This window comes from Agelaius tricolor, unplaced genomic scaffold (assembly GCF_023055355.1).
Source record: "Agelaius tricolor isolate 1412-34295 unplaced genomic scaffold, bAgeTri1.0.p SCAF_4, whole genome shotgun sequence".
NCBI lineage: Eukaryota > Metazoa > Chordata > Aves > Passeriformes > Icteridae > Agelaius > Agelaius tricolor.
This window is the reverse complement of record NW_027269264.1, coordinates 39,858,308-39,885,479: the sequence shown is the minus strand read 5'-3', so window position 1 is coordinate 39,885,479 and position 27,172 is coordinate 39,858,308. Positions and strand designations below refer to the sequence as shown.

General features: G+C 38.9%; 1 protein-coding gene across 1 annotated transcript in view; it reads left to right on the top strand.

The window, feature by feature from the left end:
• Positions 1-816: 816 nt before the first annotated feature.
• The window catches only part of RAB3C (RAB3C, member RAS oncogene family), a 128,886-nt gene continuing 102,530 nt past the window's right edge, over positions 817-27,172 (top strand). The window contains exons 1-2 of the mRNA XM_071425366.1: positions 817-974; positions 8,757-8,984. Coding sequence (XP_071281467.1) covers positions 951-974; positions 8,757-8,984 — 252 coding nt within the window. The 5' untranslated portion in view covers positions 817-950. The remainder of the gene's footprint in view (positions 975-8,756; positions 8,985-27,172) is intronic.

Sequence of the window (27,172 nt, the reverse complement as noted above, 5' to 3'; positions counted from 1 at the left end):
AAGTGTGCTCGGTCCCCCAGCCCCAGCGCTGGAGGTGGGCCACGTGAGAACGAGATCAGCCCGAATGCGGGAGCGGGATAACGGGGCGAGAGCGGGATAACGGGGCGGGAGCGGGATAACGGGACAGGAGCGGGATAACGGGACGGGAGCGGGATAACGGGGCGGGAGCGGGATAAAGGGGCGGAAGCGGGATAACGGGATGGGAGCGGGATAACGGGGCGGGAGCGGGATAAAGGGGCGGAAGCGGGATAACGGGATGGGAGCGGGATAACGGGACGGGAGCGGGATAAAGGGGCGGGAGCGGGATAACGGGACGGGACCGGCCCCGTGCCCCGGAGCCTGCGGGCGCGCCCTCCCCCTGCCGGCAGAGGGCGCTGTGCAGCGCCGTGCCCGGGCCCGGGTGAGCCCGCTCCGCTCCACAGAGCAGCTTCCGCAGCCCCCCGAGCTGCGCCCGTGCTCCGCCGGCCAGAGCTGCTCCTCGTGGCTGCGGGCGGTCGGGCCGGGAGGGCAGTGCCTCCACCGAGCCGGCGGTGCCTGCTCCGCCCGCTCCGTCTCCGCTTTCCGCCTCAGCACGAGGACAGCGCGCCGCGCCCCCGCCCCACCACAGGACCCCCGTTCCTCAGCCCCGCCGCCCTCTGCGGCCTCGAGCCGGGATCGCGGAGCTCCGCGCCCGCCGCGCTGCCCGCTCGGCCCCGCCCGCTCGCGGCCTGACGCCAAGCACCCTGGGAGCTGTAGTCCCTTCTCCCAGAGCCGAGGGCGGGAGAGCCGGGCAGCAGGACTACGACTCCCGGGAGGTCTCGGGAGAGAGGGTGGGGCAAGTCGGGGGCGGAGCGGGGACAGCTCCGGTGCTGATCTCGACGCGGGTTTGCCGGCAGAGCCGGGCGGGCGGCGGCGGCTGTTGGCGTGCGGCAGCGAGCGGCAGCGGGCGGGCGGCGGGGCCGCGCCCGGCGATGAGGCACGAAGCGCCCATGCAGGTCGGTCTCCGGGCCGGAGCGCAGCGAGGGGTGCGGCGGGCGCGGTGCAGCCGAGAGCCGGGACGGGGCAGGAGCCCCTCCGCCCGGGCCGCCGGGCCGGCTCTGCTGCTGCGGGCAGAGGGTGAGGGACACCCCTGGCGTGTAGGGGGCCCGCGGCGTGTGCGAGGGATCGTGTCCCCGGCAGGGAGGGCCCGTCGCGGGGCAGCGGGTGGGTTTCGGGTCACACTTGGGCACATGGAGCTGTGTTTTTCAGATACTGCCCCCGAGCGCCGGCCGCAGCTCTCCTGGTACTGACTGGCTGTCAGGTGCTGGCTGGGTGGTGAGCTGTACCGTGGTGCCGCCGAGGTGCACGGCAAGTTGGCACGATGCCTCCACCTGTGTAGTCATGGAGCAGTTGTCCACCTACACCGGGGAGAGGTGGCTCATGGCTAGAGCTGGGGGTAGCAAAGAGGGCCCCTTCTCAGTTTTTATGTACGGAAAGATCATTTCAAAGGTGGCTGAGGGGAGGAAAAAATTAAGAAGTGGGACATAATTTGTAAATGATCTCCTTTCCCCAGGAAAGAAGTGAAAACAATTTTCCTTAGTTTTTCATATCCTGTTGTCACTGGCAGTAGGTATGTCTAGACAAGGTACATTTATAGCAGACACATCCAAACACAATGGAGATGGGCAATAGCAAGCCCTTACAGTGGGCTGCTGCTTACAGATATTTAAGAAGTTATTATAAAATTATGATAAAAAAGGCCAAACAAAGCTATTAGATACAGGAGTTTGCATGACAATTCAACTCCTATCACTCAGCAAAATCATTAGATATGTCAGTGTGAGTTCATAGTAGAAGCACTGGAGTACAAGAGCCTTCCAAGCCACTAAGTCCGCAGAGAATCTCAAATACACCATTTAGTTAACTAATCTAGCTGCATCTCGAGTCTGTAGTCCTCCTTCTGCCACTCCCCCTTTTTGGAAGTTTACTGTGGAAGCTTGTTCACTTGCTGGTTAGATACTTACTAACCTCCAGCTCAGAGGCACTAAGTTTATGCTATTGATACGATCCAGTGTCTGCTCCAATATATATCAGTCTAAATAGCCCTTATAGCATCATGACCAGATTACTGTCCAGAGAAACAAGCTAATGTTTTGTTCACTGGATTTTTGTTTGGTTCGGTTTTGTTTTTATTTCTGCCATAAGATAATCTTCCTGTTGACCTTTCTGGGTGTTTTCCCATTTTAACATGACTTTCATAAACACACTTGATCAGAATTGTCACTAATGCTGTCTCATCAGTGCCCTAGACAGTGGCATTGGTATTTCACTTAGTCTCTTAGCCTGATGCATCTTCCTTGGCAAACAAAAAGGTACACAGTCTTTCCTAGTCTCATGACTCTGAGTGCTGTGCTAAATAGGGTAAATGGCAGAAAGCTTTAGCCATCTCATTTTTATTCTTTCATATTCCCTAGTAAATCTAAATGTATTTCTTCTGGAGCATCTGGGCTGACACAGCTTTTATTTTTTTTCTTTTCACAGCAGCACTATTTTGGTGGCCTCCTAATATCCTGTGTATACTAACCCTCTTAGGACTGTATCTCGTTTTGCCACTAATGCTACCTAGAGTGGGAATTAGAAATATGCTTCCTAAGATACCCTTTTTATAGACAAAGTAAATTTAGTTTCAAGAAAGAGAAATGAGGGATAATTCGCGAGCTCACCACAAGAATCCAAGTTGTCAAAACTGTTTTTTACTACCTTACATTCTATTCTCCTGGGCAGCTTCTGGCAGTGTGGCCATATTCATGCTAGTTTTGTTGATATGAAGCAGGTAGAGTTTCTCTGAAGTATTTTAACCCTGACATCCCAGTTTCTCCTTGGTATTCCCCAACTTTGCCTTTCAGTGTTCTGCTTAAACAACCCCTTTGCATTTGTAACTACATGTTTCTAATAGTGCTGGGATACATTTACATATATACATGATTCTGACCCCTTAATACCTTCAAGCAGATAGGCTTTTCCTGTTGCTGCCAAGTACATTAGTTTACAAGCTGTGCTCTGCAGATGGCTGGCAATCAGTAAATTCCAAATAAGTGGCCGCTGCATTGTCTACTGAACCTTGTTAATTCTTATTAATTGGTTAAAAAATAAACGATTAAGATTTGTGAGAATTGGCTCTGCTCTGCTCTGATATCTGTGGATATCAATGTTGAGATCACACCAAAAATACAAGAGAGTAAGCAGCTTGCCCAAGATGTAGAAAAGAAGAAAACAAAAGCCATAGGATGCCTCTGAAAGAGTTAAGATTAAAATCCAGTCCCTAGATTAGTCTGATATTTCACCTCAAAACTAATTAATTTCTTCATGGTTGGGTTATTTGTCACAGTGTTCTTATACATAGGGATTTTGGTAATATTTTAACTACTCTGATGATGTCAGTTGATCTACGCATGAAAGACAAGGATGTGCAGTGAGTTTCACTCACTTCCACATCCTACATACAGTTTGGTAAGTTGGAGTAATTGAATTTTTCCATTGTATTCCATTGTTTCAATCTCCATTGATTATGTTTGGCTAAATATATTTTGCAAAAGGCGGAAAGATTGCCTTGCAAAAGGCTGCATATGCAGGAAACTCTGTTTTTATACTAAAATACCAGCTAAATTCAGCTGCTCTATAGAAAGAAATAGAAGTGTATATATTTCTACCCTGTATGTAGGAAAGAACCATTTCTCTTTCCACTGCACCTATGTGTGTATAAATGCTGGTCAGTCAGTGCTGTTCCACTCTCATCTGACCAAAGTGATCTATTAAAAAGGACCTCAGTTACCCACTTTCAGAGGCGGGCTTAAGAACACTAGACAGAAAGAGAGTGTTGCACTTTTAAACAACTTTAAGTTCGCTAATCAGTCTCTATCCTCACTGTGCATAGGAGGAAGATATTTCCTCTGGACTTCCTAATGATCTTTTCTTTTAAGATATGACTGTTATTAGAGCTTTTAAAAGGAACCAGCTTATTTGCTAAAGGCGTGAAGGAATAAATCTCAATGTTTTCAATGTCAGGCTTTTTTGCCTTTTGCACCATATTTTCCAGGGGCCAATCATCCTATACTAAGCATGCATAGTGGAGTGCATATGTAAGTGCAAACTAAAGTTGTGTGCAGGCCAGGAATGCCACAGCATCCTGCAGTACTCAAGTCAGAAATCTGTTCAAATTGATTCTCCCAGAGAATGAGGTCTGCCAAGGCATAAAGAGTTGCATAGCCAAATGTTTTGTTATAATCATGAAGGTGGCAGGTAAACACAGTTTTTCTGTCATTTGTTCTCAACCCTGCTCTATTTTCACCTCTTCTTTTGGGATCAAGGAAACAGCTAAACATGAGACTTGGAAAGCACCTGGGTCTGAACAGAAAACGCTTCTTAATGATTGGACTTGCTTATGCCCTTAAATAATCCATGTTTAAGGAGTTTAGAGATGTGCTGTAAGCAGGAAAGCATACAAAGCTATCCTTTATTTTTCCTTGCACCATATTCAAACTGGCAACATAACTCCTCCTGGCTTTGATAAGGAGCAAGCATCTGAGATCTCCTATCGGTTTTCTGTTCATTGTCTTGAGCTTAGACTTCTCAGTCGACTCTCAAGTCTGTCCGAAGTCCTGTAGGAAATGGTTTGACTGCTTTTGGTGCTAATCAAAATAATTTGCATTTTCTCTTCAATTTTACCAAATAAGGGCAAAATTGTACTGAAGAGAAAACTCAGCATGTTTTGTTGAAAGTGATGCTTGTTTAATATATCCATTTAACCTTTGGGAAAAGAACTTGGTCAACATAAAGGTATGCATTTTACCTTATTGAAAACAGAATATTGTAACATTAACGAGGTTTATTTGGTTCTCATCCATGTATGTAATGTTTAATTACAGGTGGTAACACAGCATTCCTAGTGATTGCTTCCAGCATAACTTCCAAAGGTGGAACATAGCATCGTCACAATCTTCTTCATATTTTACATATACCTCCAATAGTAGGGAAAAGTACTGTCAGGAGTGAACTGTCATATTATTACCTTGGGAAGTGGATTACAGTGCATTGCATACTTAATTTTTAAGTCAACAGCTTGCATTTAAGAAAGAGAAGCGCTACAGGCTTATTCAAAAAGTTCAAGAGGACCAAGCATCTGTATTTCCCTTACAGTCAGCAAAAATACAGATGTATTTCTTTAGCATATCATTTAGATTGTGAGCATAATGTGGATTGTGCTTGGAAGAATTTGTCTTGTTTGCTTACTACAGAATGAGTGAGTTTGGGAAGTAATGGCAAAGTTTTAGCAACTGCACAGAGTTTGATGTTTCTTTACACGAGTGCAGGCTCATTGGGGTTTTGGACAGGAGAAAGGACCACTGTCAGTAGTCTAGGGAGACTGGTTCACTAGGCTAAAGTTAGTCTCTCTGAACAATTTCAATTATTACCTCACTAATCCTCTTGGAGAAATTAGTCCTTTCCTATGCCTTTCCTATGCCTTTTGTGTCCTGTAATAAGTGGACATACTCCTGCCCCTGAAATAAAAATAGCTTAAATTCTATGTACAACATGCCTGTAATTCTGTCTATGATACTGCTAGTAACGACTCTCTAAGTTTACGGCACAGTGAAAGTGTTGAGTTTTTATTTTTTTTTTCAGAAATGTTAAGGAAACTGCTGAATAAGTAATGCATGTAACCACACTAATTTAGGGGGGTATTGAAATTCCTGTGGGTAAAATCTGTATTTAAAACTATCCACAGGAAACACATTATTACTCAGGAAGTCTACACAATGTACATGGTTTAGCAAGACTATTATTAGAATCCAGGTCTCCTGATTTCCCTGCTCACTGAATCATACTGTTTCTGAAGTGTTAGGCATTAAAGTATGTGGGGATGAGTTGGAAGCTTCATAGGATTCAGGGCAGCAAATGGATGAAAGCTTAAACCTCTTTTTGTGAATCTTAAGCTGGTTGAAGAAGCTATGTGAAAGGCTTCCTAGGAGATGTGGAAAGATGTGAAAGGCTTCCTAGGAGATTCAGGAAAGAATATGATATTCCTCCTTGATACAAGGGGTAACTACTGCTTTCAGCTGCAGCACAAGAGAGGAGAGCCATAAGGGCAGTGGAACAGCCGGCTGTAGTGGTCACACATCTGGAACCCACAGCCACTGCAGTCTTTGGTCTGATAGAACTCACTGACTTGTTGTTGCAAACTCTATGTAACATCAGCATGCCCTGTGTTATGCTGCTTTACAGCAATTTGTGAGTAGACTCATTTGATCAATATTTGATTTCCTTTTTCTTGTGTTCTAAGCAAAATATCTCCAAATAGTTACACAATACAGGACAGTAATGAAAGTTTCTCTCTTTTCTAGAAATAATCAAGCTGAAAGATTATCAATGTGTATGCTTGACAATATTCAGGTTTTAATTCTAAATCTTTGTTGCATAGCTGTGGAAGAAATGAATAAATTTTAAGGCCAATGCAAACACTCAGGTTGAAGCGTGTAGGTACCCAATACTACATTTAATGAAGAAGGTAATGCTGAAATAGAATTCTGAAATAAAATACTTCCTACTCTATTATTTATGAAATATATATATCTGAAACCGTATTTTCTATTAAAAACTTTAATAGAAAATTCATTGCTACTTCCAATGTCTTCTTCAGAGATTTTAGTCTCCATTCCTGTATGCCTCTTCAGTAGCCCAAAGAAGCTGGCATCGTATTTTTGATGCTTTGAGATAGCAGAATTATCTAAAATATTATACAGTAACTAAAATTTTGCTGAGAGTGTGGTTAGTGCACAGCTGTCATCCTGGTTCCAGTTGTCCTTTCTGATTGCCCAAATGCATTCTGAGATGCCTAAATTAGAAAGCTTTTACATGAGCTGCTTTTCTGTAAGCCTTTATGTTAGGTTATGGTGTCTGTTGTTCTGTCTCAAATCAGCATGCAAAAGTGTTGTTCAATCAAAGAACTTCCACAGACTCTCAAAATACTTGATAATTTTTCTTGAAAACTCAGCTGAAACACTCTAAGCTCTTTCTTTTTGCCATTTCTTTTTGAGCAACCTAGGTAGAACTTGGGTCACATTTTCACTCTAATCTAATTTTCATGAAAGCCTAAGGTATACTTTTTAGAAATAGAATCCATGATCTTTGAAGTCCCTAGAGCAAAATAAGTTGTTCTTTACAGTATTCAGTAATCTGTGCTTATTCAGGTGTTTTATATGGATTAAAAACTGTATTTTAAGGACTCAGATTTCAAATGTTGATGTCATCCAGCAGGACCTTGACACAGTTGGGAGATGGGCCACTGCAAACCTCAAAAAGGCCAAATACAAAGTCTTACACTTGGTTCATGGCAATCCCAAGCACACCCACAGGTTGGGCAGAGAATTGATTGAGAGCAGCCCTGTGGGGAAGGACTTGGGGGTGGTGACTGATGAAAAACTCACCATGAGCCATCAGTGAGTGCTCCCAGCCCAGAAAACCAAGGAAATCCTGGGCTGCATCCAAAGCAGCATCGGCCAGCAGATGAAAGAAGGGTTCTACCCCTCTGCTCTGCTCTGCTGAGACCCCACCTGGAGCACTGCATCCAGCTCTGGTGTTCCCAGCACGATGACAAGGAGTTGTTAAAACAAGTCCAGAGGAGGGCCAGGAGGTTGGTGAGAGGGCTGGAGCACCCCTGCTATGAGGATGGGCTGAGCAAGCTGGGGCTGTTCAGCCTGGGGAAGAGAGGGTTGTGTGGGGACCTCACAGACACCTTGCAGTACCTGAGGGGGCCTACAGGGAAGCTGGAGAGGGATTCTCTGACAGGAACCGGAGTGCCAGGGCAAGGAGGAATGGGTACACTCTGAAAGAGGGGAAATTTAGGTTAGATATTAGGAAAAAATTATTTACTGTGAGAGTAGTGAGACACTGGCACAGGTTGCCCAGAGAGGTGGTGGATGCTCCAGTCTGGTTCAAAGCCAAATTAGACAAGGTCTAGAACAACCTTGTCTAGTGGGAAGTGTTCCTGGCAGCAGGATTGGGACTAGATGATCTTTAAAATCCCTTCCAAACCTTAATATTTGATTAATCTAACTGCCACTTATGATGATGTTGCATTAATATTGCAAATTCAAATAACTACAGAATATATTAGTACTCAAAAAATATCAAGACTTTATTTCAGAGGTGTATATACTCACTATTTAATGGTATGATAACTAAAAGCTGGTGAAGGAGGAGAAATACTTTGAATAAATTTTTAGGGATGGCAAAAGATAGCAATATACTTACAGTAAAATAAATGGTTCAAGAATTTTATTAGATGTAAAAATTGCTAAGCTTCTGTTTGAAAATATACCTACTGTGTCAAAAGGAAGCATTGATATCTTATTTCTCTCTTATACAAATGAAGTGTCATTGTATTTTCACCATCAATTCATCACATTTTCTGAAAACAAGTATTTTTAGTGATATACTAAGAATTGTCCCAGACTTTTAGAATTCATATTATTTTTGTTTTTTTACCCGTCACCAGTCATTTTTAAATCCTCTATTGCTAGCAGAACTACTACTAGATACAAGAATCACAAAAAATAATTAGATGTCTGTGCATTTCCTGAAGTTCACATTGAAGCATACACATGACAAGTCTTTCAAGAAGATATTCTTCTTGAGCTTCATTGATACCTGGTACAAAAAAACTCCAATAAAATTGACATGTTTCCATTTTTTATTATAAAAGGGACAATAAGATATTTCTTTTTTATTTTGAATTACAGATGGCATCTGTTCAAGATTCCAGACATGGCCAGAAAGATACATCTGACCAGAACTTTGACTACATGTTCAAACTGCTCATTATCGGCAACAGCAGTGTTGGAAAAACCTCCTTTTTGTTCCGATACGCTGATGATTCCTTTACATCTGCATTTGTCAGCACGGTTGGGATCGATTTCAAAGTAAAAACGGTTTTCAAAAATGAAAAAAGAATTAAGCTACAGATTTGGGTAAGCTAAAAAATAATTCTGTGAATTAAGCAAACTGTAGTAGTTTTGATAGCATTTACGCAACTGCAGGTTTGCACTGAGTGTCATAACCCTTATATATTTAGAGAGTGAGAGCATAGGAAATAATCATTTCTTGCATAATTTTTCTGTCTTGAATATTAGAGTGCAAACAGTATTTTTAAGGTATTGAAGTACAGTTCTTTATCATTAATTAAATTCCTTTTGGAAATAATACAGATTGACACATATTAATATCTGGGTAGTGAGCTATAAACGTCTGTGCAATATGTAGACTATTTAAACTGATACATGTTATATTGAAGTACCTCAAAACACCAATTTTAAGATCTAGTGTCTTCCCATAAAAAATTATGAATGCATGTGTGAGCTGTAATAGTGGATGCATAACAGAAGGCATCATTTTTTGCACTATCATCCTGATCATCTGAAACATCTTCCATCTTCTGTTGAGGAAGGAAACTTGTGCAAAGAGATAGTGTTACCCAGGCATACAAACCCCTTCATTCCTTGCCTATGCCTTAGAGACAGTAGAAAGATACTCAGTGGAGAAAAACGAGATGAGAGGGAATAGGTTTCCTTTTCCACTAGTTCTCATCAGAAATAAATGATAGCCAAAACTTGTTCCATAGAATCATAAAATATCCTGAGTTGGGAGGAACACTACTCCTGGGCCTGCACAGAACCAACACAACAATCACTCCATATGCCTGATAGTTCTGTCAAAAACTTCTTGAATTCTGGCAGATATGGTGCTGTGACCACTTCCCTGGTGAGCCTGTTCCAGCACCCAAGCACCCTCTGAAAAAGGTGAAAAACCTTTTCCTAATATTCAGCCTAAAGCTCCTGTGACACAGCTTCATGCCATTCCCTTGGGCCCTGTCACAGGTCACAGAGAGAAGAGGTCTGTGCCTGCCCCTCCTCTTCCTCTCACAAGGAGGTTGTAACTGCAGTGAGGTCTCCCCTCAGTCTCCTCCAGGCTGAAGAGACCAGGTGACCTCAGTTGCTCCTCATATGGCTTCCCCTCAAGGCCTGTCCCATTTCTTCTTTGTATGCTTTCTAATACCTTTCTGTCCTTTTTGTATTATGGTGGCCAAAACCACACACAGGACTTGAGGTGAAGCTGGCCAGTGCATGATGCCTTGGAGTGGCTACCTGGAAGAGAGGCTAGACTAGATTAGGAGAGTAAAAGCAAGTATTTATTGAAGGCCTTCGAAAGGTGTACCTAGGGCCTCAGAAGCCTCCAAGAGACTACACCCAGGATGGATACTGGTCAGGATCTGTTTTTCAGACAGATGTGTTTTGTCCGTTTACATATCAGGGGTTAATCCTCCAATTACATCTTCAGGTAATAAAGTCATATACCCCCGGTTTGCTCCCACCCCCAACTCACTTTGGTTTGTACTTTCAGGACCTGAGACAGTAAGGTGTCCTTCAGCTTCAGGCCTAGGGGAATTGTTTTCTCTGACCCAAATCTGAAGACAGTAGCTAACACTCTATATAAAGTTTTAGAGTTATACATTAAAGCAGTACAGAATTTGAAAAATTTAAAAGCTAAAATCCTAAGGTGTCATTCCCCTGAAAGCCACAATTCCTCTAGGCCAGAGGAATGCCGAGCAAAGTAGGAGAATCCCTTCCCTTGCCCAGCTGTGCCTGGTGCACCCCAAGACATGGCTGGATTTAGGACAGATTCACTGATACATCCCCTCATTCTTGGATGATAGGGTGATACTAAAAGGAGAGGGAGAAATAGCAAAACCTTTTGTAATGTGGAGCTAGAGCTGCAGATCTTCCTGGTGTTCTTGAGGACTTAGAGCAGTGTTTCCTTTGTGAAATGTTTGTAAGAGCCTTAAACCCCAGATTTTCCATTTAATTTTTTTTTTTTAATGAATACGAATAATTTAAAATTCATTTAACAATAGGCAGCCATTTAGTCTCAGAAAATCTTGGTTCAAATCTGACCAGTTAATCTAACATGATTTAAACAGCAGATAAATTGAATATTTTCTTAATATAGTACAATGCACAATTTCCCAGGGTTCTCTAGGTTCTATCTCATTAGATTTTAGCCCTTGGTATCTCAAATAATTTATTGTTCTGTCTCCTTTAGGAACTAGAACATTTTTGCCTCTCAATGTTTTTACGCTCAGGTTATCACTATTGTCATTATTACAACGGTGGTGTATATATATATATATAAAACACTTCAATAACATGCTGATTTCATTTCAGTCATTTAATGTTGGAGATTGCAATTACAGAACCTTATTTTTTTTTATAATGGAGCAATAAAATTGTGTTCATATTGCAGTTTTTACACTGTTCTTCTTTTAATTAATAAGTAACCATTAAGGTAGGTTTCATTGCTCATGTCTTTCCTAGCAAAAGCAGCAATGTTAGTTTACAAGGTTGTCATGTGATTAGTTTGACATCAGTATATTTTTTGCCTCTCCATGTCAAAAATATGTGCTTAGCTCAAAGCTGTGCAGTGATCTAGATGTGTTATGGTCTATTCCTGGCATAGATGGGATGTAGCAGCTGTATTCTTCCCAGTTGTAGCAAATTGTATTTTGTTGTTCTTTGCATGGCATTAAAATCAGAGCCCAAAGAGGCTATGACAGTTCTTGCCTGAAAAAAACAAAATGATTGAAACAAACCCAAGAGCTCTGTGTTCCTTAAGGAAGAGGAAACAGAGGATCAGAGCCTATGAGAGACCTTCCTATTTGAAGACTCATGTGCCAGGATGTGGGGTTAGAGACAAGACTTCAGATCACACTTTCATAGGAAAGGTTTTTAATCCAAGCCAGCACTGCATCTTTATTTGTATTGGTTGCTTTCTTTAGTGTTCCACTAAATTTCTAATGCCAGTTCTTAAAAGGCCTTATCATTGCCAAATTAACTCAAATTTGTCTGTGCTTTTTAGATGGAGTGTTCTGTGTTGGAGCACTGTGTTGCAGTTAAACTTGCAGTAAATTCTTTGATTTTTGCACCTCTGAAACCCTCAATAAAATTAGTAAGGGATCGCAGAAAGCTATTCTAGTGCACAAAATCTGAAACAGAGCATTACTATCCTGTCTCCTAAGTTATATCCAGAGCAGAATTATTCTAAATAGGCATTGTCTATATTTGTAGCTTGTGTCTATATTATAATATACTTTTTTATTGGTTATGCAAATAACATTTTTAAATTAATAATGCTCTTGCACAATATCCATTTCCATTTAATTAATTAATTTATTTATGAAAGACAATTTAAATTAGATAGAATATAAAATCAAATTAATCATAGCAAGTGGGATTTGATGTTAAATCTGAGTAGAAGTATGAGGTTATAATACTTGCATGAAGTTATAACACTTCCCTCAAAATCAGTGACAACCTACTTGGTCGCATCATATGATAGCTGATGTTCAGCGTATATGAAATAAAATATTATTGAAAATCTCACAGTTTTGTAAACTCAGAAGACTGCAGATGCAACTTTAAAATGTGTTTTGAATGAAAAAATTAGAACTGAATTACTTTGCCATGCACTTAAGTGAAGAAATACATGCTGCTCTGCTATTCTTGCTTGACAATAAAATGCAGAAATATGTAAATAGTAATACTGTTAAGTCACTGAAATTCCCTATGTAGACACACAATCAATCAAATCCAATTTTTCAACTGTTACAATTTTGTAACAGTTCTTCTTTTGTAACATATTCTTCTAGGTTAATGTTCCTGTTTAATGGCGCTTTCAACAAGATACTTTGTGTTCAACTTGAAGCCTGTTGGAATTTGCAGATTCCATCAGAATGAGATTCTCATATGTTTGCCAGTGAAGGTTACAAGTTTGTTTAAAGTCAGCATGGGCACTCAAGGAAGGAGAGCCATTATTTAATAATAAAATTCATAGTGTATTATCATGGATGAATTAGGAAGGGTTATCAGAATGAAGTAGGTGGTGTTTACACACTGGGATGCCCTTCAAGTCTTTCCTTTATATGACATTTTTTCTTGCTTGGAGGCAATAGTGTCTTATTCTTGAACTGTCTTCTTTCATTTTTCAAGTCAGGGAGAATGGGCTAGTTCTTGCTGTAATATCATTGTCAAATGGTCAGAAAGAGCCTGCTGGGAGCACTGTAACATTTGCTTCTTTTCCTTCTGAGCCAAACATCTTCTTTCCACAGTATTTTCTACTGGAATTGAAGGAAGTTCAGAGTTCAAGTGCTATATTGATTAGTGCTAGCACATTACCTTGTCACAGGACCACCATCTGGCCCTGAAATTTTGTTTCAAAGTACATTATAAGTGTGACAATCTCCTATGGACATTAGGAAGACAGAACATTAACATGTCTCTTTTAGAGGACAGGAATAAAAAAAAATGTGCTTCACCTAAGTAGGTATTGATTTCTCCATTGAAACTATACAAAAATTTATAAAGAAAAGTTGTCTGTATGCAGCACATACAGACACAGGATAAAAATCCATTAAAGGGCTTTAGGATGTTTTACAGTGTCAAATAATAAAAAGTAATATATTTTTCTTCCATTTGTTTTGAATTAGTAATATTAAAGGAAAGAGCTGAAACTAGTAGGCTGTAAGATTTTCTCACTTTCAAACTTACACTGAATTTTAAAAAATGATTTCTGAATATTAATTCAGACAAAAATACATTATAACTGAAACTATTAAAAGTTCAAATGTGTCTAAATCAGAAAATAAAAATAAGAACCTTTTAAATCTATCTGTAGCTGTAGTGTTATAAAGCCCTGCAATACTTTTGTGAACTGTCAATGATATAATACAAATAAAAGCCTGCAATAGTTTATGTACAAATTATAGGCTTATTCTAAACAGTAGAATTTGCTAGCTAACATGTCAAAATAAACCATAGAATAAGGAGGAAAAAATAAGGAAAAATAAAGTCCAGATACTGGCTCTTGGAAGAAAGCATAAAATTTGCAAAGACAGGTCAATATATTTAGCTGACAGTTTATCCATACCTTGTCTTTTGCTCATTTTTAAAATTTACTTGATCGGAAGCCTCAGTGATTTCAAACTGATCTCGGTCCAAATTTTGTCTGAGGAATAAAGTATCAAGTTTTCCCTCTGTGATCTGTTTATTGCACAGAGGAGTTATAACTGCATTCATACAATGTTATCTGATTGTAGCATTTTGGTACAAATATCAAATAAGAATATTGCACTGCCTTTTGCTGCTTAGATGGCTTTTCTCTGGAAAAGCTTCAAGGACTGGGTGCAATAATCACTTGGAAAGATGTCCTCCTAGAGAAGACAGGATAAGCGCTGCTTGTGTCAGCATTTCCTTCTCAGAAGTGTCTGTGACAGTTTCATTTGATACCCGAAATGTTGCTTCCTTCACATCAACAGCTTCTATAAATCATCATAGGGCTTAGGGACTAAGTGAGGACTAGGTTGTGTAAGCTGACTGAGAAAATGCAATTTCATCATTCAGTAACTAAATTTATTAGAACTATTAAAATATCTATAAATATTAGGCACCTGATTTTTTCTTTACAAGCTTCCTAACAGTCCTTTAGCAGTAAATAGAATTCAGATTTAAAAAAAAAAAGGGTGTAGAGCGCGTGTGTGTGTGTGTGTGTGTGTGTTTGTGTGTGTGCGGTAGAAGGGTCTGTAGAGTACCAGTATGCATGAGTATTGTCTTGATACTGAAGTCTTTGCAGAATATTCTGCAGTAACTTAAAAGTGTAGAGGCAGTGCAATATTGCAGAAATACCCTGAAACACTGACTGGGGCTATAAGAATCAGTTCAAGAGTCACTAAATACACTGGTTCAATAGAAAGATAGTGAAAGCTGAAGCACTAACAGTGGAGGTAGGAGTAGCATGTGGAGAAAGAGGATAGCAAATGTAGCAAGTATTTCATCACAGGATTTTCAGTCACATCTGTCTCATCTGAGTGTTTTTAATTCCTATGATAGCCGGTGCAAACTGTATTTCATTATTCCTTTGTCAGTTGCTGGTGACAATGTATTGCTGCTACTTTGAATACACAATCTTTTTAGATGATGATAGTAAGTCTAATATTGAAAATGAAACTTCTTCATCTCAGCATGAAAATCAAATGTGTATACCGTAATACATCAGACAAAGTGATTTGATGAGAGTAATGTAGAATCATAGAATGTGCTGAGTTGGAAAGGACCCATCAAGACTGTAAAGTCCAACTCCTGGCCCTGCACAGGACACCCCAAGAGTTACATCATGTGCTTGAGAGCACTGCCCAAGTGGTGGCATGACCACTTCCATGGGGACACCATTCCAGTGCTGGAATTTGAGATTTCTCTGGATTCAGGTATATTAGTAAGTGACACATTCTAAGACTGACCTTAGGCACTGGTGTTCAGCTGGTATGGAATAATTTTTGTCCATATGTTTAAACTCTTTCAGTCTCTGAAAGAGAATGAACACATCCTGATCTTGTATGGGAAAGGGCTCTGTCCTGTGTTAAGTCCTGGACTCTGCCCAGGGGCTGCTAGTGCTTGCAAACCCGGGTCAAAGCTTCTTGGAACAACTTAATTTGCTGTTACAGACATGGCCTGAAAGAGCAGCACCTCCAGGCAGGCACGAGTAGGGCTGACCTGTCCACTGTGATAAGCAGTGCAATATGTTCACAAAAGTTGGTCTGTTAGAAGGTCCTGAAGGAACCATCCCTGAGAAAAGATGGTTAATGGGTAATGTGGTTTTGACAGATGGAATGCTGTAGTCTTTCTGGACTTTTCCTGTTAGCTGAAACAACGGGAAATTCTGGGAAGCTTTTGTTTCATTTTGAAGATGCCCTTCAACAGGGAAATGTTATCCAGTTGTAGTTGGATATGGTTTGCCTGAATTATTTAATTTCTCCTATTTTGCTTATTTCTGCACAATGTGAATCACTGAAGAACCTGAAAGTTTTGGGGTAGGATCCTATTTTCATGATGCAGTATTATTTCATATGGTGCTTCTTACAAATTCATTGAGAGTACTTCCACTTATTTGCAAGTCATGTTTGGTAGACTTTATTTCTCAGAAATACTTGTGAAATTTATTAATGATTATTTTTGTTTAATTTTTTTTAACCTTATTTTCCATAGCATCTGGAGTTGTCAACAGCAGATATTGAAAATTTGTACAGTCAAAGGAAAACCCATTATAGTACAGACAGAAGTATTGTAAGATCTATCACACAACCACCGGGAGTTTTTAATCTCTGTATTGCTTTAAAGGAGTCTTAGTTAATTTCAGAAGTTGTATATTTCCTGAAAGTAGTAGTTATTAGTCCTCTCTTTACCTTGCCCTGTTTATTCTGTATTCTGTTTACTGTACTTGTTTTTCTGTTTATATTAAAACTGCACCCATAGGTCCAATTCAGTTACCATCATCTTAGGTAGGTAGCCTAGAAAGAAATTGTTGAAAGAGTTCACTTTCAGCCATTCAAGTGGTAATGAACAGTAGGAAGGGGAGATGCTGCTTCCTAAAAGAAGACAACACAGTTTGTCTGTTCTCTAAACTTTAGTACACACTGGTAATTTAAATAATCTCTATAATGTATAAAAATATAAATAACTACTATAGATTAAATGTTAAAAGCAGCAGAGCAGAGGGAAATATAAGCAGAGACTGGAAAGATTCTATGTGTGCAGCTATTGGAAGTTTGACTGCAATAGCTCATACTATGAGGGAGGATGTGAGAGAAAGCACTAAGAATCTGAGTGAAAATGGGACCAAGAGTTTATGAATTAGGGCACCATAAATGGTGTGAAAAATGAGATACTACATGTGAGAGTTGGTATTATTTCTTTGCACACTACAAAACACTACAGAATCACACTATAAAAGTGCTAAAAGATGTGATACTGCTGTCTTTTACTGGAAAACCCAGAACTGTACTCACTAAAATTTTTTTGCAACACATACTGCCTTGGGAAATATTTGATGTGTAAAAGTATAGATGCATCCTTTATAAACAATACCTATCTTGTAAAACTAACTGCATTTCTTGTATGGAACCAGGGTTCAATCTTCAGTACCAAAGATCTTGTCAATGCAAAAGGCATATTCCATTCAGACTTCAGTGCAAAGAGCACATGATGTACACTTTATGGGACAGGCCATGTTGGCCAAGGAGTGTACTTTTAAAAATTCATATGCAATTTATGTAAAATGCAGCACTGGCTGTTCAAATATTTATGAGATATTACAATTTTATTGCTATTAAAAAGTGCCTGTCTTGAGGGTTTTAAACACTGTCTCTAAACCAACTCAAAAAAATGGATGGTGACCATAAGTTCAGCACCCTATCTAGGTAGTCCTTTGTCTTTGCTGCATGTTTGCTCTAAAATGCACACCAAAGTGGTTGCAAATTCCTGGCCTCAAATAGTCTGGAGAGGAAATGTGAGTCAGTTCTGCAATGTCAGTTCTGCAACTGCAACCAGCATTAAGTTCCACTATTTTTCTCAATATTCCAACAGCTTTTTTGAAAGCCTTCTGTAGAGTCTTGGGTCAAGGATTTCACTGTTTTACGAAGTCCTGTGCTTTATAGAACCCTCCAATGCTTCACATTGCTGGACTTTAAATATTCTTTGATAAAGACACCTATTATTAGAAAAAATGATACATCTGTATTCAAAGGCCTATATTAATTGGAAAGAAAAGCTGTCATTTATCATAGTTGAGATTCCAAATAAGGCTTATCTCACTGTTAAACTTCAAGCCTATGTGGGAATTCTTTAAGAGAAACTTAGCTAGTGTAAGATCCTTTCCAGAACACTTCTAGCGTTCTGGAAAGTGTGTCTTAGGCAGTTTTCTTCATTGGACTCCAGGGAAATGCATCCTGCCATGTTCTAGGCCAGCAAATCATTAAACTGCCACAATTCAAGGAATTGCAGCTCCCCCTGACCTGTGACCAGACTGCCTTCTGGTATAACCTTTTTATAGCTGCCTTTGCCTGCCATGTAATGATCTGCAAGTCACCAGCTTGTGACTGTCAGAAAGCATATAGCAGTGGAAGAACTATCATGAACCAGCACTTGGACACATGCAAATGTCATATAAATGTTACATAGGCCCCATAAGAGCTGGAGATGAGAAAAGGAAAGAGAAGATAGAAGAGTATTTAATAGCTGTGTATCTGAATATCAAGATTTTTGTTTTGTTTTGTTTTGTCTTGTTTTCTTCAAAGGAGTTAAGGTGGGAAATAAATAATAAAAGGAATGATTTTGCTGTGGGATCTGGATCAATAACAGTTACATTGGACTAAATTTGAAAAATAAATAAGCTATTTTATTTGTACAAGTTCAACTGAATTCAGAGAATCTAACAGTGTACTTTTAAACCTGAATGCAACTTATACTTACGAAGTTATCATTTTAATAAGCAAAACTAAGCCTATTTCTAAAATGAAATTAATGTTGACAGCATTCCTAAAAGTGAAATCAACTGTGCTGTGAGGTTCCATGAACCATTTTAGCAGCAAATGATAACATCTATACAGTTGGAGTGAATCTACAAAGAAAAACAAAATAAATGAAGCCCATACAGGCTCTTTGCTGAATTTTAATAAGATTCATGTTGTAGATTAGAGCAAAACGTTGCACTCTTGCTGTGCAGTTGTTGCTTTGAAATCACAGGACCAGAGCCTTGGACAGGAGCCATAATGTAAATACCATGAAAATGGGAGTGTAGAGATAATATTTAAAGCTTACTTTTGCCCTCTCCTGCTGCTCAATACAAGCTGTTTCCCTGAACTATGTTAGAACATCTTGAAGTTGTTCTGAAATTATGCTGGGTTGAAAGAGACCCAAGCTGAGGGAGGATATGGGGGTCACACAAAAGGAACTAGTTTCTACTTAATGCTAGTCAATTTGCAGTTTTTCAGGAAGTAAGCTTCATTGCATTTTGTAAGAGCACGGAGCCATCAGGGTCTCTGAGTCACATGAGGATGTTTGTAGTAGCTTGCATAGTAGCATATATAATGGACAGTGCATACAGATTTTACATGTGAAATTATGGTATCAAACAAAACAGCATCTCTGTAGAATTTAGCTCTGTATTTACATTGATATCTGTTGGTCAGATAAGAAAAAGCAGTTAGCATATCAGTTGCAATTTTTTTTTCTACTAGGGAAACTGCTTTTTCCACTTTTCTTTCTTTTCAGTGTAGTTTAAGGCTAATCTCCTTCAATCTTTCCTGAATAAACATATTGTTATATCATAATCATCTTGGTATTTTCTGGTTTAACCCAGATTGTTTTATTACTCACTCTTCATAAACAAATTCTTTCCCCAATTTTTACCTCTTATGACTTTGTTTATTCATTAATTGCAGTTTGAGAAATACAGAGAAATTTTATCTAAATGAATTCAGTCAATAACTCAGATGGAAGTTGTCAATGGTGTAATTTGCTGACTTCTTTACTCTAAAATTAGTATAGTATCTATCTCTATGATGGTAGCTGTATATATATGAAGAAAGTTCCTACTTTTCTGGCCATCAGGTCATTATTTTTGTATATTTATGGAAAGAAAAAGGAATTTAGGTCTGCCACAGGAAATAAATTTTTCTTGTGACAGCAAGAATGATACTCAGTGGGCATTTTTGCCCCTTATAGATTAGATACTATTGACTTTGGTTTATTTTTTGCAAGTACAGGCCACTCTGCAAAAATGAATATGAAGTAAATTCTCCTAGGGGTTTCTGGTTTTCCTTTATAGATGGTTTGGTTTATGATGCTGACTACTAAGGCCTATATTTGTTCATCTTCATGAAGCATTCCAGAATGAGCTGAGCTAAATAAAAAACACCTGGATATGTAATATCTCAGAATTCACCTAAAATTAGGACATGTACTTTCTGCAATGTCCTTAAATCTTTTGGGACTGATTATTTCTGACCTCTTCTCCAAAAGTTGCTCAAATTCTAGTCATCTTACAAGACTTCTTAGCAGCTATTAGTGCAATTTACTTCATGTGCAATTTCTTCAGAGAATTCTGTGATTAGGGTTTCTAGATTTTAGTGGATATGATCACACATGATATAGCATCACATATGCTAACAGTGAACTAAAAAGATATGACCTGAAGTGTGACAGCATCATAGCCGACTGGATGTAATGTAAGATTCATCTACAGTATGAACAAAAGGAATCAAAGTAATTTCCTGGAGAGCACTGATTTCAGTACTGGAAAGAAGAGTGGGTGAGGAGCTAATGACAAGCTGTTTCCACAGGAGAAGGCATCAGACTTCAAATGCATTGTGTAAAGGTTTTAGGACTCAAATAGTTAGTAAACTTAACACATAGTAGGTATATGCTAATAAATTATGGGAAGTTGGAAGAGGAGAGAAGAGGACAGAAGAGGAGATCTGTATATAATACATTAAAAAACCCTACTAGCTTTCAAATGTCAGGTAATAGAATTGGAATTTAATTTAATGATATCAAACTGGACACTTCAGGAACAAGAATAAGAAAGTACTTTTTAAAGTACAAGTTGTTTAGTTAACAGCCACTGAATAAAGGCATGATCCAGGTATATGAGAAAACAAAGGGATTACTACTTACCATCCAAGAAAAAAACAGTTTATATTGTTTTTGCATGTGCCTGGTGAAATATTTGCAGAGGAAATGGGACTATTTCATTATTTGCTGTGCTGGAGATACTTCGTATGGAGAAAGTTCAAACTGACAACAGGTAAAGAAAAAACCCTACAGTACTACATAGAGGAACTAAAGGAAATAAAAGGAGACAAATAATGTAAGTTTCTTTCTCCAGAAAAAAAGGCAAGACTAGTACTTTAGTTTTTTGTAAAGTTTGTAGTTGGTTTGGTTTGCTTTGCTTTGCTTTGGTTTAGTTTGGTTTGGTTTGGTTTGGTTTTTTTTTTTCCACAAACACACTTAATTTTGTCCAAAATGCACAATCCTCCATTGAGAAGTAATTTAGAGGAGAAGAAAATGTGTAAGCAGGCCCATAATTTACATGTTGTCAATGTGCTAAAGAAACCTGTAACAAGTGAACAGGATATGCACTGATCATCTGTATAACAGATAGAGGCATTCATGGTTTGACTTAGAAAGTTTCTGTGGATTTGGGCTGACAAGTAGCACGTGGACCTTTCTGAATGCTCACAACTGCTGCTTCCCCAATTGTATGCTTGTATGATATTTTGAATATGGTGGTAGGCTTGTATAGAGTACCTAAAGGATTCAGATATTTGTCTTGTTGTCTCTGCTTCATGAGACAGCAACATTTTTTCTGCTCTTGTATAGACCAACTCTCTTTCAGAATGTCCATCTGTCAGATACTGGTAATGCTTTCTTTTCATAGCACTCTGCTTCTGGCAGTTTAATTTATTGAGTGGTTCAAAATAGTGTCAGTAGCTAGCTGCATCCCATAAGGTAGAGCTGGCGGCATGTAGCAGAATCACAACAGAAGCAAAAGTGATTAATAGGAAATCAGTTTGGTCTTTGAACTTGATGTGTGTGGTAGACAAAGAAGCTCACTAAACAGCTGCTGAGTGTGAACATGTCTTTTGCCATGATGCAAGTAGTATGGAACCTATCAAGGCAGAAGGACATTAAAAAGATCATATAATGGCAAGGGTGTTATAGTGGCTTTGGCTGAGAAATGGAAATGCTAGGATAGCTAGTATTGTGCTAATTAGAGGAGAAGAGAGAAAACAAAAAGAAAGATGTGATGGAAGCATACATGAGGAGTCCTGTGAAAATGAATGTCAAATCTGAAGCAAGATTGCAATTAGCAGCCTGAAGGATGAAAAGACCTTACAGAAAAGTCACATAGTCCAGGACAAATACCCCTATGCTGAAGGTTATGAATATCATTATGATTGTGCAGAAGCAGGAACCTTAAAGCTAAGTGGAATAAGCAATGATAGAAGATGGCATTTGTACATGAAAGAAGCAATGATAGAAGGCATTTGTACAGAACAGTCTTAATTGGACTTCAGCTCTGGAGATTAAACTTACATACATTTTAAGCTAATTTTTTTTTTCTTGCTCTAATTGGAAGGCTAAGGCATTCTAAAGAAATAACCTGTTTTAAACTAGCCATCTTAATAGCTGGTCTGCATGAGAAGAATGAGCCTGGGATTTTAAATGGATAGAAAGAATAAAACCTGGAATTCTTCAGAAATTTTGTCAGTTCCATACACTGAGATTAGCAATGGCAGTTTGGTAAAAATTTATGTGAATTAAGAGAAGTCTGTGCAAACTCATGTTAAGAGATACTCACTGAGAGTATTTATAGACAGAGAAACTACTTCTACTCAGGAAAGTGGAGAACTATGTGTGGTTGGAGAATGGAGGCATATTAAAAAGGACTATCATATATGCCCACCTTGTTGCAATTTTCCCTAAATATTTAATAAACACTATTAGAGCGGATACTGACTATATATGTTTTTAATTTGATCCTTCAAGTCTGGCCATACATTCAGGTGTATTATCTGTGAAACAAATCAGTTTTTTGCCTTCTCCCAGGAAAAGTTTCCCTGCTTTTTATGAAACTGCATTTTCTAGCTAGACAAGTGCAAGATAATTCAGTCATGGCCATTTTAGTGCTCAGGCCTCTGTTACATACAAATGAGCCTTAATACTTTGAAAACTATGGGATCCAGGGAAATAGGAAATTTGTCTGCCTGTCCCTTGCAACAAGCATTTTTAAGAGCTGTGTGGTAGGAGTTCACAAGTGATCACAGAAGAGGTTGAAGGTAAGGCACAGCAGGACTGTAGTCTTCTTGTTTCATTGTGGTGAAGGATGCAGAATCAGGAACTTGATGGATTCCGGAAATCTTCTGGTAATACTTGTACTTGGATTCCCATTTTTAAATATTACTAAGAGCTAGATTTTTTTTTTTTTTTTTTAGTGTCTGGTAGATTACATACTAGCTTTCTTTTGCTAAATTATAAATTTTTTTTTCTTCTTTTGAAGTGTCATATGTCACAGACTATTTCTATCTGAATTCCTTTAGAAATTCTTGGCTCCAATGAAGTGGTTGTTAGCCACTCCTGTTTGGGCCAGTGGTGTCCTCTATGACAATCAGACAGAGTCTGTGGAAGGAACGCAGATATAAAATACATTCTCGCACATGTAAGTAAGGAAGGAAAATGGGGGAAAATAGCAGTTTACATGATTAGCCCAGCTAGTACACTAGTACACAAATACACTAATACACTAGCCTAGTAAATTTGAATAGGGGAAAAAACTCTTGTGGGGCATGTTGGAAAAATGAGTTGAGTAACCTTGACTTAGAAAGCCCTATTTTCCCTGTGCAGTCACAGGAGCACTACTCTATCCTATACTACTTTGTATAAACTGTGGGGTTCACTCTGACCGCTACACAGCCCTTGGAACCTAGTCCTGTGATATTTTTCATTTTGTTTTGCTGGCTAGGAAGTGAAATAACATTGCATGACTTTCCATCTCTAGGTATAAAATAATAAAAGAATATATACACCTTCTTTAGGAGTAGGAGATATTCAGGCAAGACTGAGTTAAGTGTAGATCAGGAGACTGTTGTGTTTTGAATATATTCTGGCAAGATGCTAGGGGCTGTCTCTGTTGACAATGATGAACATGCATTCATCGTACACAATTTTGTCTCAGTTCAATCACTGTGCAAAACTGTGTTGCCATCACACAGTATGGTCCCACACCAAGAGTCTCAAACATGACGCAGTGACACAGGGGTACAGCATGACTGTCCCTGCATTTTTAAGTTTGGGGAGTTTTTATTTGACTTCTGGTTTTACCTGATATACTTACATGTAATACAGTGAGAAGATGCAGAGTGCCCAGTCATTTGCCCTAATTTACAGACCAATGCAGATAAATTGCTGAATGCAAAAGTAGATTTGTATTTTTTCCCCCTTGTGTAAATAAGACCTTAGAAAACGGGGTTCTGTATGCCAGGAGAACTCACTTACTTACAGATGTTTTTTTCTGATCATGTAGAAGAAAAACTGAGCTACTGAGCTGCCCAAATATAACTTTCAGCAGACCAAAATGAGTGTATGTCTCTTGTGAGAGCTCGAGTTTTCAAAAGTAGCACTCACCTTCTACTATGGTATTTCTCTTGGAAGCATACAGTTAAATCCAGTGATATTGGAGTATCTTCTTTAGTGTAGTTATAAACATGGCCTGTTTAGAATGGAATTTTAAATGCTGAAAGTTTCTTTTGTTTTATAAAATTTTTTCCACATAAAATGTCCATTAGTGTATTTTCCATTGTTTTTTGTCAGTGACCATAACTACAAACCTAAGTAATACAGGAATTTTTTTCTGAATGTCTTATGGATTTTGTCAGTACAAGGGATTTTAAATGTAGTTGACTATTTCACAGTTTTTGATCACATATGGCTTTTAATAATAGAAAAAAATCTTCCTTTATGTCAAACGTTTCCAAGACTGAGAGAACTAATGTTGGATCACTGTTATTCATTCCCTCGGTAATCCAAATTGTATCTCAAGGGCTGCCAGACTTTTAGCATTTAGGAGATTAATAGCCTCTATTTTCTTTTTCTGAAAGGGATTTTGTAGTTGGTCTTTGAGTAGGTTAGGGAGAAACAAAACAAATTTAATTACTTTTTATGTCCTTGAAGTCTTAATTCAAATGATTGACTGTACTTCATCTAGAACCAAATCACCTGTAAATCTAACTTAGCCATTAGTACTGTGACTATTGTGATTAGGTCAATAGCCAGCTTATATCAAAGTTGACTTTTAACTATTACATCAGAAAAATTTTCTCTTAGAAAACGAAATTGTTTCCTGGATCTATGATGAGATTTCAACTCAGATTTCTAAATCTAGTAAATTCATGAACAGAAGTTTCAAACCTGATGATGTTCACTTTTGAGTAATTCAAAGAATAAAAGCCTTCAGAAAAGTGTACAGTAGCAACTTATTTAATCTGTTCTGAAGTTGTAAGTGACTCTTACACAAAGGGACAGGTTTTCAGTTGGTACACAGCTGGTTCTCAGTGTTCCCCCAAAGTGAAAAGAGCCAAGTTAACAAACAAGCTTCATTAGATGGAGATACAGGTATAAGACTAGAAACTGGGGGAAAGGGAGGTAATGTAGAAGCAGAATCAAAAACTCATGGACTTAATAAGCTAAAATTTAGGTATCTGTCTCAAGTTATTAGTCTACCATGGCTCTATGACTGGTAGCCAGAAATATCTATCTTCAGAAGATGCTTTATTTCTGTACTAGAAAGCATCTTTGAAACAAAAGGTCCATCTAAAATTTTCCACTCTGGAAATATATGTTCTATTACACAGATAAAGAAGTGGACATAAATATAGTAAAATAGATGCTTATATTTTTGATGTCCAAATCACACCTTTATCAGCTGAAAAAAAAAAAAAAACAGGAGGCTTTTGACAACAAGAACAGCTAATGGATGAGAGATTACTTTCAGTTTATTCATGGCTTTTCAGAATTTTTGTAAAAACCAGTGTGCTATAAAGTGATGACCACCAGAGCACTTTGGGCAGATTATGAATAGCACAAATGATATTATGGAGAGAGACATTATCCAAGGAATCAGTGTTATGCATGTAGAAGCCTACTTTAGCTGGATGCCATTGCTGAGATGATGTCAATAGTTAATAATATTATGTCTTTTTTTTTCATTTGTTTTTTTGTTTATTAAAGCCATGTGCCTTTGTTCACATTCTGATTTTCACTGTCTGGTGAAAAGAAAGGATTTTTTTCAGAAGGAATACTAGGATGATGGTAATAATTATCAGACAGGAAAGTTTAGAACTCAAAGATGTGAATATGCCAGCTTTGTTAATTTCTCAGAAATATTTTGAGAAAAAGCATAGCCATCAAGGCAGAAATTTCAGGTGAAAGAATACATCCTAATCCCACTGTATATTTTAGGGAAAAAATAGAGATATATTGATTATTTGATCTGATGTCTCTGTGGAAACCAAGTGATGGTTTGAATTTTATTTTAATCACGTATATTTATTGGAAAACCTTTGCAGCAGAATCCAGAATATTCTAGGAAATCTATACTTTTTGGTCCAGGAAATGGTGTTGATACTATATTTTTGCAAATATTCACCAATTTTTTTTAGTGTGAGGTTATGTTTTCCAATCCTTTGAAGTTAGGTCGTAATTCCTGTTTCAGGCTGATAGGTTTAAAATCTTCTGTAGGCCACTTCTAGTTTCCAAAGTGTTTATAGAATCATGGAGTATTTTGGAAGAGACCTTTAAGATCATCTAGGTTCAACAACCTTTAAGATTATCTAGGTTCAACACCTCTGCTGTGGAGAGGGACACCTTCAACAACACCAGGTTGCTCGAAACATCATCCAGCCTGGTTTTGTTTTGAACAATTTCGCTGCTTTTCTGGGCAAGCTGTTCCAGTGCGTCTCCATCATTTTTCCAAAGTAAAGAATTTCTTTCATATATCTAACCTAAATCTGCCCTTGTTCAGTTTAGAACCATTGTTCAATTTAAAGCCCCCTTGTCCTATCACTACATAACCTTGTAAACATTCCCTTTCCAGCCTTCTTATAGTCTCTTCTTTAGGTAATGGGAAGGTGCAATAAGACCCCAAAGCCTTCTCTTCTCCAGGCTGTATAACCCCAGCTCTCTCAGCCTTTCCTTAAGAGCAGGTGCTCAAGACCTCTCATCATTTTGTCTCATGTATACTTGCTTCAACAGATCCAAATCCTTATGTTGGCAGCCCAAACTGGAACTTGCTGGCCACAGTTCTTTGGATGCAGCCCAGGACACGTTTGTCCTTTTGGAGCTGTGAGTGCCCATGGCTGGGTCATGTCCAGCCTCTTACCCACCAGCACCCCCAAGTCCTTCTGCTCAGGGCTGCTCCCACTGCCCAGCCTGTATATGTTGGGATTGTTGTGGCCCATGTGCAGGACTTTGCACTTGGCCTTTTTGAACTTCATGAGATTCCAATGGGCCATCCTGCCAAGCCTATCCATGCACGTCTGGATGGCATCCCATCCTTCGGGTGTGTCAAAAGCACCACTCAGCTTGGTGCCATACACAGAGGGTCCACTTGATCCCAATGCCCATGCCACCATGTGTTGTTTGTGATTAACCGATTCTATGGAGAAAGAGGCTGCACTTCATTAAATTTGATATTTTATAAGCATTTCTGCCGTGATTTT